At 49.9% G+C, this 11095-nt stretch overlaps 1 protein-coding gene across 3 annotated transcripts; it reads right to left on the bottom strand.

Moving 5' to 3' along the window:
• Window positions 1-865: 865 nt before the first annotated feature.
• Window positions 866-9497, bottom strand: LOC100619424 (zinc finger protein 883-like). 3 transcript variants are annotated; one of them, XM_056821181.1, is made up of 5 exons: window positions 8576-9004; window positions 8191-8317; window positions 8012-8089; window positions 6052-6144; window positions 866-3540 (listed from the first exon to the last, which is right to left on the bottom strand). In XM_056821181.1, exons 1-5 carry the CDS (start codon window positions 8969-8971, stop codon window positions 2090-2092), a joined length of 2145 nt encoding a protein of 714 aa, XP_056677159.1. In that variant the 5' UTR covers window positions 8972-9004; the 3' UTR covers window positions 866-2089. The 3 variants fall into 3 exon arrangements, with proteins under 3 accessions (XP_056677159.1, XP_007490135.2, XP_007490136.1); XM_007490073.3 differs by lacking the exon at window positions 6052-6144 and having other exon boundaries at window positions 8576-9497; XM_007490074.3 differs by lacking the exons at window positions 6052-6144; window positions 8012-8089 and having other exon boundaries at window positions 8576-9000.
• Window positions 9498-11095: the final 1598 nt, after the last annotated feature.

The raw sequence follows: 11095 nt of genomic DNA, 5'->3' as shown, positions 1-11095 counted from the left end.
TTCAGAGGTTCCTCATCTTTGCTTCTGACATGGATACCAGTGTCTTGGGTTTTCCATGAGAGTTAGCTGACAGGGATCGTATTCACCCACTCTGGGTATGGAAAAGGAAGAAAGGAAGACTATGGGGTCACTTAGGGCAGCATGAATTTCAGGTTCTAATCAGGGACTTATGGGAGAACATGCTATTTAAGGGAGTGGAAAAATGAACCAGCAAAGAGGCTAAAGAAGCAGTCACAAATGAAGAGGGAAAACCAGGATGGGATAGCAGCAAGATTTCTGGCCTAGGAGTCAGGATCCCTGGGTCTAAATTCCACAACAGACTCTCAATAGCTACTGACTCAAAAGCAAGTAAAAGTTGGAGGAGAGGAAGCATTCAGCAAACTTTAACAGTATCACTAAAATCCAACCAGTTATTATTTACTATGAGATTGTGTGAAATAAATATCTCAGGGGTGGCCTCCATTCCAGTCCATTTCCAAAAGACACACCCCAGTGAATGGACAGAGGAGTCACAGAGTCATGTGTCTGATACAATAACATGAGAGCATCATGGAAACCAGATGGCAAGCTTTTGCCTAATAGAAGGTTTGGGGGGAGCGCAAGGGGAAACTTAAGTTTGAAAAGTCAGCATGAGAAGCTGAGTTGCTTTGTTTGCTCCCCTTTTTCTCCTTGAACTGACTCTATCTGGGCTTGCTCTTTCTCTGAGTTCTTATCTCAATCTTGCAGTCTCTGGCAAGCTGCAGCACAGAGGGAACCAAGTCAGGCTGGAAACCAGGACCCGATCCTACTTGTTAGAAAGGTGGGAAATCTTATTTCTCTCTCTCTCTCTCTCTCTTTTACTAATAAATGCTCATAAATCTAGCAATAAGCCTCCAAGATTATTTTTTATTTAAAACAAGAGCATGGCATTTTGGAATGTGGGAGAACACAGAGTATCCAGATAAAAGGATGATCAGTTGTAGCAAATATTTCATAGAAGTACAAGGGTGACCAGGAAGGCCACTGTACTCTGCAATTAGTCACTGGTGTCTTCTGCACTTCAGAGGAGTTGGATAGAAAGCAGACTGCAGATAATAATGAAGCGGTGAGATTATGAAGGTTTAGGAGTAGCTATATGACAATAGACAAGTCACACATTTCCCCATCTTTAAAGATAACATCATGCCTGCCATCATTTCCTTGTAAGATTTATTTTTGGTGCTATCTGGTAATATAATATAGGTCAATGTAGTTGTAAACTTTCAAGTGCTGTGTGAATGCTATTTATAATTACTGAAAATCAGAAAAATATTCAAGAGATTTGGCTGTGAAAAAAGAGATAGGTTATTGACTGGATGGGTAGAGGTTTTTTGGTATAGTTGTTTTTTTGGAAATTGGGAAACTTGAACACAAAACTCAGAAAGAGCTAGTGGGAGAGGCTTAAGATGCAAGGGAGGCAGGGATGACTGAAGAAGTAATATCCTGGACTAAAAATGAACTGGTAGCATTAAAAGGGTAAGCAAAGGAATCAGTCTTCAGAAAGGAGAGGGAGGTTCTGCTTTGCTATGGCAATAGGAAGGAGAAAGTAGTTCAGAATTCTGAGCATTTGTCAGTAAATACAGGAAGTTCCTTTTGTATTTCTACAAGTTCCTCAGTAATTTTGAAAATACTTTTTGTCTTGGAATCAATGCTGTGTATTAGTTCCAAGGCATAGTGGTATGGGCTAGGCAATGGAAGTAACTTGCCCAGGATCACATAGGTAGGAAGTAACTGAGATCAGAATTGAAACCAGGACCTCCTATCCCCAAGGCCTGTCTCTCCATCCACTAAGCCATCTACCACCCCCTTCCTCAGTAATTTAAAAGTGTACAACCATATCTGCTATGAAGTGTGGGAAGTAGCTTTAGGAGAGTGAAAAAAATTAGAATTACAGTGGGGAATTAGGCATAGATTTGCTTCATCTATAGGGTTTTGCTTTAGTGTGAATTAGTTAGATTTCAGTAAAAGGTTTGCTCTGTCTACAGCCCTTCTCACATTCACTGTATTCATAAGGACTTAACTTTATAAGCTTCTCTACAGGAGATATTTTGTGGTGCTGAATAAGTAGTTTCTATGTGTGGAAGGCATTCTCAGATGTGTTATATTCAGGCGGTTTCTCTCCACTATGAATTTTCTGATGTCGAGTAAGCTGTGAGCTCCAGCAGAAGGTTTTCCCACACTCATTACACTCATAAGGTTTCTCTCCTGTATGAATTACCTTGTGTTGAGTGAGTTGTGAGCTCCTGCGGAAGGTTTTTGCACAGACCGTACATTCATAAGGTTTCTCTCCTGTATGAATTCTCTGATGTTGAATTAGTCCTGTGCTTCTGTGGAAGGCCTTCCCACATTCATTACATTCAAAAGGTTTCCATCCCGTATGAATTCTCTGATGTTGTGTGAGTCCTGTGCTTCTGTGGAAGGCCTTCCCACATTGGTTACATTCAAAAGGTTTCTCTCCTGTATGAATTACTTTATGTCGGATGAGTTGTGAAGTCTGATGGAAGGCTTTCCCACATTCACTACATTCATATGGTTTCTCTCCAGTATGAATTATCTGGTGTTGCGTTAGTTGTGACCTGCGGCAGAAAGCCTTCCCACATTCATTACATTCATAAAGTTTCTCGCCAGTATGAATTCTCTGATGTTGATTAAGCTGTGAGCTCCGGCAGAAAGTCTTCCCACAGTCATTGCATTCATAAGGTTTCTCTCCTGTATGAATTTTTTGATGTTGGGTAAGTCCTGTACTTCGGTGGAAGGCTTTCCCACATTCTTTACATTCATAAGGTTTCTCTCCAGTATGAATTCTCTGATGGACAGTAAGTTGTATTCTCTGGCGAAAGGCCTTCCCACATTCATTACATTCAAAAGGTTTCTCTCCACTGTGAATTCTCTGATGTTGAATAAGCCGTGAACACCAGTGGAAGGTTTTCCCACATTCGTTACACTCATAGAGTTTCTCCCCTGCATGAATTCTCTGATGTACAATAAGTTGGGAACTCCGGCTGAAAGCCTTTCCACATTCAACACATTCAAAAGGATTCTCTCCGCTATGGATTGCTTGATGTTGAGTAAGTTCTGCTAGCTGGCAGAAGGTTCTCCCACATACGTGGCATTCATAAAATTTCTCCACACTATGGATCCTCTGATGTTTGGGAGGTCTTATGCTTGAGCAGAAGTCCTTTTCATATTTATGGGATTCATTGGGTTTCTCTCCAATATGTATTTGCTGATGTTTAGTCAGATGAGAGCTCCATTGGAAGCCCTTGCCACATTTGTTACATTCATAAAGTTTCCTCCCGATATGAACATTCTGATTCTTAGTAAGGTCTGAATTATAACTGGCAGGTCTCCTACATTCATAAGATTTAGAAAATATCTTCTTTGAGCTGATTTGATTCTGTTTTCTTAGCAATGATCTAGAATGTTTCTCTTCATTGCACTCCTGCCTCTCTGATCTGGCTTTACAATCCCTGGCTTCCAAGTCTTGAGTCGACTCCTCTGTGTCAGATCTATTCTTCCAACCTGAAACAAAATGTTTCAAAAATGTAAGTCTCCAGGCTTCCAGTGGAATGCTATATTCTATCTTCTGTCTCTTCCCTCAAGAAAAACAATTGCCAGACTTTACCGGAAGAACAAGAAAACTCACTTTAGAATTGCAATGAGGAAAGTAGTTCCCTATGTTTCAAACACTACATAAATGGGAATCATTATGACTGTAGTCATACCTATATTAGATACAGAAACCACTCAGTACTTGTACTTTCATTCCTTCTACATATGTTTGGATACTTATAAAGAGCTTTTACCTTTGAACTCACTGTTCCCTCCATGATTCTATTTCTCCAAAAGAGGAAACTGAAACTTACCTTGATTTAGTGTCTCATCCAAGATCATACGTGTCCAAGTTAGAATGCGAATCAAGTCATTTGATTCTTAACTAATACTGCCCTTTCCTCTATCCCCAGAGACTCTGCCAACAGAAGGATACTAATTTTGTTGTATTTAGTCATTTTTCAGTGGTTTGCTATTTTCTTCTCCATACTAATTTTAAGTCCTTTAAAAGGGCTGAACTAGAACAAATAAATGCAAGCTACAATGAGTCCACTCAAACTTAAGAATGGATATTTTCACAGAGTACCCGAAAATCAAATGGGTTATTTAACACAATGCTAGGTACATAACAGACCTTGGAATTCACTTAGTCTTATCCTTTCATTTCAGAGATGAAGAAACTGAGGCCACAAAGATAAATAACTTCCATTAGGTCACAGATGATTATCAGAGGGGTCTCCATTCCCATGGGTCACAGAAACAGAAACATTGAATTATGGAGATGGAAGAAATCTCAATAGTCACTGAGTTGTGAAGATTAAATCAACTCCCCTGCCCATTTTTAGATTTAATCACCAAAAGTGTACACATCCCACTTAATCTTTAAGTGGGGCAGGTCTGTGACCCACATGTGCGATAGTGGGTGACGAATCAGAATCGATTGTTTCCTGAGCAGTCCTAAGCAAAACTATAGACTATATTTTGTCCATGTAAAAAAGTAGAGGAAGGCACAAGAAGTGATGCAAAGAAGCATCTTTAAAAGGAGTTAAGGGGGCAGCTGCGTAGCTCAGTGGATGGAGAGCGAGGCCTAGAGAAGGGAGGTACTAGGTTCAAATCTGGCTTCAGACACTTCCCATCTGTGTGACCCTGGGCAAGTCACTTAACCCCCAATGCCTAGCCCTTACCACTCTTCTGCCTTGGAACCAATACACAGTATTGATTCCAAGACGGAAGGTAAGGGTCCTTAAAAAAAATAATAAATAAAAATAAAAGGAGTTAAAATTTCCTGTGAAGGGAGGTTCTCTCATTCTTCAGAGTTCTGAGTTCCAGTTGGAGACTGGTGAAGAATCTGCTTACTAGATCTGAAACCTTGGACTTGGTGAGACTGTTCTTAAATTTTTCTCTTTGGACTGACACGTGGTGAGTGAAAAGGGCTGACTCCTTTCTTGGATTTTCTGAACGGACTAGCCTCAGGACAGGCCTACCATCTTGAGAGAGGCTCCCTGCCTCCCCAGGTCTTCAGCTCAAGGCCGAAGCTTCTCTGGCTAAAGACTAATTAACCCTGCCTGGGTTGAGCCGGGGCCGGAGCAAAATACTTAGTGCTTAGGCTAGATATCTTACCCTGTCCTCTCTCTGATTTCTTACTTCACTCTTCTATATTTTATAAATAAATTGTTAAATAAATCTCTTTGGAATTTCATAAAATTCCTGGTGACCCCATTCTTGAATAATCCAGTCCAACCTTTTATATAAACTCCTCACATTTCTTCTCCTTACAGAGTCCCACTCGTAGCCATAAAGGAAAATCCTCCGAATTTTTCACCAAACAAGCAGCCACCAGGCCTTGAGGACAAGGATTGGGTCACTTTTGTTTCTGTGTCCCCAAGGCCAAAGACAATCCTTCTCAAGGCAACCCTTCACAAGCCTAAATATGCACCTCTACAGCTTCTAGTCACTGGTTCTAGCTCTGCCCTCTGGGGCCAAACCCAACAAATGTGTCCTTTCTGCTAGTGCCAGCCCTTCAAGTGCTGGCCGTCATGGTTCCCGAGTCTTCTTGTCTCCTGGTCCTTCAGTTCAAAGCCTTTCACTACCCTGGTTGCCTTCCTTTGGTACGCTTTCTAAACAGCAAGGCCCAGAACTCATCCCAATACATGGGCTGTGTGTGGCCAGAAAAGGGAGAGATTATCAACTCCCTGCTCCTGGTAGAGGTAGAGCTGCTTTTCTCTACTCCTTTGTGCCTGGCCTTGGCCCAAAGCTCCTATTCAGGAACTAAACCTAGATAGGTAAGAAAACCCCAACCAATATCAAAAATGATTGTAAATCTAACTTCACAACAACTGCAGTCAGAGACTCAAACTGTAAAAAGTGGATTTTCTACAAGGATTACATCAGGGGAGCTTCACTTTTTGGTGTTAGAGACCCCTTTGGATCCTTTCTCAGCATAATGTTTTTGAGTGTGTAAAATAAAATATATGTGCTTACAAAGGAAACTAGCATTGAAACAGTGGTCAGAATATGAAAAACAGCCAGATATTCGTAGTCTTGGATTCAAGAATCCATGGACAACATGAGTACCTAGAAGAAATGAAGCAGGAGGGTAAAGACGAAGTCTGAAGCCCTGCGGAAAGAAGAGATTAATTAACTCAGAAGAGAAAATCATCGGGGGCAGCTGGGTAGCTCAGTGGATTGGGAGCCAGGCCTAGAGATGGGAAGTCCTGGGTTCAACTGTGGCTGCAGACACTTCCCAGCTGGGTGACCCTGGACAAGTCACTTGACCCCCATTGCCTAGCCTGTACCGCTCTTCTGCCTTGGAGCACAGTATTGACTCCAAGGAAGGTCAGGGTTTAAATTTAAAAAGGAAGAGAAAATTGTCAGCCTGATCCAAACAAGACTAAAGACTAAAAGCTAGAATAGACTAGCCAGAAGCGAAAGGGTCCATAAGGCCATGAGAAATATTAGGATAAAATCAAGAGGTCACAGAAATAGAAGAAAACGTAAAGTATCTGAGTCAACTGGCCTGGGAGACGGGTCAGAGACATCACGTCGGGGGCATCAGACTGCCCGAAATCACGACCCTCCTCGCGCCTCCTGAAAGGAGACTGCTCGCAGAGCAAGCGTCCAGGCAAGAGCAGTCCCAGCACCGAGGCCCACGTGCCCCCGAAGCACTGACCCTAAACCAAAGGGGGCTATGAAGTAAATGGCCCCAAAGCCACAGAAAGCCTATGACCAAGACCAGCCCATCCTGCAAAGCTGAGCCTAGTCCTGTAGGGAAACGACTCCACGGAAGAGCCCAGAAGGACAATGTAAGAGTGGAGAGAAAGCCAGGGTGTTTGTGAGGGTCAAATGAGATCCTATCTGTTAAAGCTCCCAGCACGCTGCCTGGCACCGAGCAGACTCCCTTGCTAAGGAAGGCAGATTAGTGGAGAAATGACAGAAACTGCATAGGGCTTTGGTACTAATATTCTAGGCAGGGCCCGGCAAGCGTGCCTAACAGAAGGCAAAGACTGTCTTGGGCAGAGGCTGGTTCAATTCTAAGGGCTTCAAGTGGGGGAAGGAGGAAGAAGGGTCAGCCTGGTTCTGGGAAGGAGGGAGGGAGGGAGAGATGTCAATGTTTAATTTGTTTAACCCTTGTTTTCTGTCTTAGATTGATGCTGAATATCGGTTCCAAGGCAGAAGAGCAGGAAGGGCTGGGCGAAGGCGGTGAAGTGACTTGTCTGAGGCCAGATTTGGACCCAGGACCTCCTAGCTTCAGGCCTGGCTCTCTATCCACTGAGCTACCTGGCCACCTTGACATCACCATGTAATTAGGGTTTTCTTGGCCAAGATCCCCGACCTGTTGGCCACTTCCTTCTCCAGCCATTTTCTAGACCAGGAACTGAGGCTGACAGGGTGAAGTGACAGCCGCTCCGGGTCTGAGGCTCCCTGATTCCAAGCCCCAAGCTCTGTCCGCTGCTTCAGCTGTCCCAAGCTGTCCCCCCTGGACGTGGGGCAGGACCCAAGGGCACCTTCTGGAGAACAAGGAGGGTGGAGGGAGGCCCAGGAGTGGAGAGGAGGCCAGGCACGCGGCAGGGCCTCTGTGGGCAGCTCGGTGTGGCTGCAGGAAGGGAGGAGGACGAGGGCCCCATGGGAGGGCTTGTGGCCGGGGAGGGAGAGGAGGAAGCGGAGGCCGCGGAACAGGAAGGATCGTGCAGCCGCCACGGGCTGCTGCAAGCCTGGCTCCACGGAAGGCAAGCTTCGCTGGCGGAGATTCTTCAGAAGCCGGCCAGCAGGGCTGGGAGCCGTGAGCGCGGGAGGAGCCCACCGGCCGCCCGCCACTCCGTGTGGATCCTGAGCCCGAAGGCGCCACGTGCCACGTGAAGGCAGGAAAGGCAGACCGGCCGCCCGAGCTCCCGCCAGTGCTTCCCAGGCCGCTGGCCCTCGCGGGCGTGGAGCGGCAGCTCACCTGGTCGGCCCCTGGCCGAGGCTCGTCTCTCCCCTCCGTCCAGCTGGGCGCTCACTCCGGGCTTGGGCACCGCCAGGCCTGCTCAACGGAAATGGGGACACGCTAGGGTCACGCGCCTCCCCGGAAGTGAAGGGCATTCTGGGAAGACATCCCAGGCCTCCCGGGGCGGGGCTCCTCACCCAGGCACACCAGGGTCCGGTAGGTCTCCAGCATCACCTCCCGGTACAGCTCCTTCTGGGCCGGGCCCAGGCGGCGCCACTCCTCCCACGTGAAGTCCACGGCCACGTCCCGGAACGTCACCGAGCCCTGGAACACCAGAGACCCGGCCTAGCCTGGGGCTGGGGGAGCTCTTGGGGACAAGCCCAGAGACCAGTCCGATCTCAGCCACTTCCCGGCTGGGTGACCCTGGGCAAGTCACGGAACTCCCACAGCCCCGCCCGGACACAGAACTGCGTCTAAGACAGAGGAGGGGCTCAAAATGAGAAGCCTTTCCCAAGGCCCCGCCCCTGTCCCTCGGGCCCACGTGATCCGGGCCCCGCCCCTATCCCTCGGGCCCGCGCTCACCGGCCCGGGCGCCGGGACCAAGCCGACTTTGCTCATTCTCTCGCTCGCTCCCGCGGCGCCTCCGACCCCAGATTCACCCGGGAGGGCCCGGGGCGGGACCGCCATTCTGCACACATTGGTGCCCTCTGCACCTCCCCCCAGAGCCGACCTATGAGAAAGTCTGTTCGCGAAAGGGGCGGTGTGAACTGCGCGCGCGCGACTTCCGTCAGCCCTGGACAGGCTGATGGCCAGAATGGGCTCTGAACGCAGGCGCGAGGAGGCGGAGCCGCACGCCCTGGAAAGGACCCCCCAGACTTCCAGAGGCCTTCTGGGAAATGGAGTCCGCAGGACTGGGAGGTGGCCCTTTCCTCCTGGAGCGCAAGCGCGGAGGTGACACACAGAGGCCTCTTCCCCCATGAGGCCTTCTGGGAAATGGAGTTCGCAGGACTTCGCCAGGGCGGTCCACTTCGGATTCCTTGCCCCTCCAATTCCCCCTTCCCCGCCCCCGGCACAAACACCGCCACCCCCACAGTCCTGAAACCCCTCCCCTCCCCCACAAAGGACTGCCACCCACACCGGCCTCCTCAGGAGCGCCCCAACAGCTCGGCTCGCCTCCCCCTTCCCAAAGCCTTCCCCGGAGCGCACAGAATGCCCAGGGGATTCTGGGTGGGACAGGCGTGGGCAGCGCCCAGACCCCTCAGGGCCGACCCTGGGCGGACCCCAAGACCGAAGGGGAGGGCTGAACAGAGACTGACAGAGAGCTGGAGGGGCGTGCCGGGGTGTGAGGGGGCGGGGCCTGCGGAAAGTGCCCTGCCCACCAGCGGAGAGCGGGCGGGACTTCAGCCCAGGGGGTAGCATCCATCCTAAGCCCCGCCTCCCCATCCCCAGAAGGCAGCCCTGGGTACAGAGGAGAGACTGCAGGATCTAGCCTAGAAGCCCAGAGTGCCAATCCAACCTCAGCCCTCCCCCGCCATGTGGGCCTGCCTCCTGCCCAAGCCAAAGAGATTTTCCGAAGGGCAGGAGCGAGCCCGGGCCCTCCCCCACTCCGCACCCCCCCCCAGGAGCAAATGCGGGGCCCTCCCAGCTCCCCCCTCCCCAGACGGTGAGCTCCACGGTGGCAGGCTCTGACCCACCTAGCCTAGTGCCCAGCACACAGTGGGTGCTGTGTGAATGCCCAGGCCTGGCACACAGTGGGTGCTGTAGAAATGAACACCCAGGCCTGGCACACAGTAGGTGTGTGAATGCCAAGGCCTGGCACACAGGGGGTGCTGTAGAAATGAACACCCAGGCTTGGCACACAGTGGGTGCTGTGTGAATGTCCAGACCTGGCACACAGTGGGTGCTGCATGAATGTCCAGGCCTGGCACACAGTAGGTGCTGTAGAAATGAACGCCCAGGCTTGGCACACAGTGGGTGCTGTGTGAATGTCCAGGCCTGGCACACAGTGGGTGCTGTAGAAATGAACACCCAGGCCTGGCACACAGTGGGTGCTGTAGAAATGAACACCCAGGCCTGGCACACAGTGGGTGCTGTAGAAATGAACACCCAGGCCTGGCACACAGTGGGTGTGTGAATGCCAAGGCCTGGCACACAGTGGGTGCTGTAGAAATGAACGCCCAGGCTTGGCACACAGTGGGTGCTGTGTGAATGCCAAGGCCTGGCACACAGTGGGTGCTGTAGAAATGAACACCCAGGCCTGGCACACAGTAGGTGTGTGAATGCCAAGGCCTGGCACACAGTGGGTGCTGTAGAAATGAACACCCAGGCCTGGCACACAGTAGGTGTGTGAATGCCCAGGCCTGGCACACAGTAGGTGCTGTAGAAATGAACGCCCAGGCTTGGCACAGTGGGTGCTGCGTGAATGCCCAGGCCTGGCACACAGTAGGTGCTGTAGAAATGAACGCCCAGGCCTGGCACACAGTAGGTTCTACGTGAATGCCCAGACCTGGCACACAGTGGGTGCTGTGTGAATGCCCAGGCCTGGCACACAGTAGGTTTTACGTGAATGCCCAGACCTGGCACGCAGTGGGTGCTGTAGAAATGAACACCCAGGCTTGGCACACAGTGGGTGCTGTGTGAATGCCCAGGCCTGGCACACAGTAGGTGCTGTAGAAATGAACTCCCAGGCCTGGCACACAGTAGGTTCTACGTGAATGCCCAGGCCTGGCACACAGTAGGTTCTACGTGAATGCCCAGACCTGGCACGCAGTGGGTGCTGTGTGAACGCCCAGGCCTGGCACACAGTGGGTGCTGTAGAAATGAACGCCCAGGCTTGGCACACAGTGGGTGCTGTGTGAATGCCAAGGCCTGGCACACAGTGGGTGCTATAGAAATGAACACCCAGGCTTGGCACACAGTGGGTGCTGTGTGAATGTCCAGGCCTGGCACACAGTGGGTGCTGTAGAAATGAACACCCAGGCCTGGCACACAGTAGGTGCTGTGTGAATGCCCAGGCCTGGCACACAGTGGGTGCTGTAGAAATGAACGCCCAGGCTTGGCACACAGTGGGTGCTGTGTGAATGCCCAGGCCTGGCACACAGT

Source organism: Monodelphis domestica, chromosome 3 (genome assembly GCF_027887165.1).
Source record: "Monodelphis domestica isolate mMonDom1 chromosome 3, mMonDom1.pri, whole genome shotgun sequence".
Taxonomy (NCBI): domain Eukaryota; kingdom Metazoa; phylum Chordata; class Mammalia; order Didelphimorphia; family Didelphidae; genus Monodelphis; species Monodelphis domestica.
Note: the sequence above shows the minus strand (reverse complement) of the source record. Positions and strands in the feature narration are given on the sequence as shown.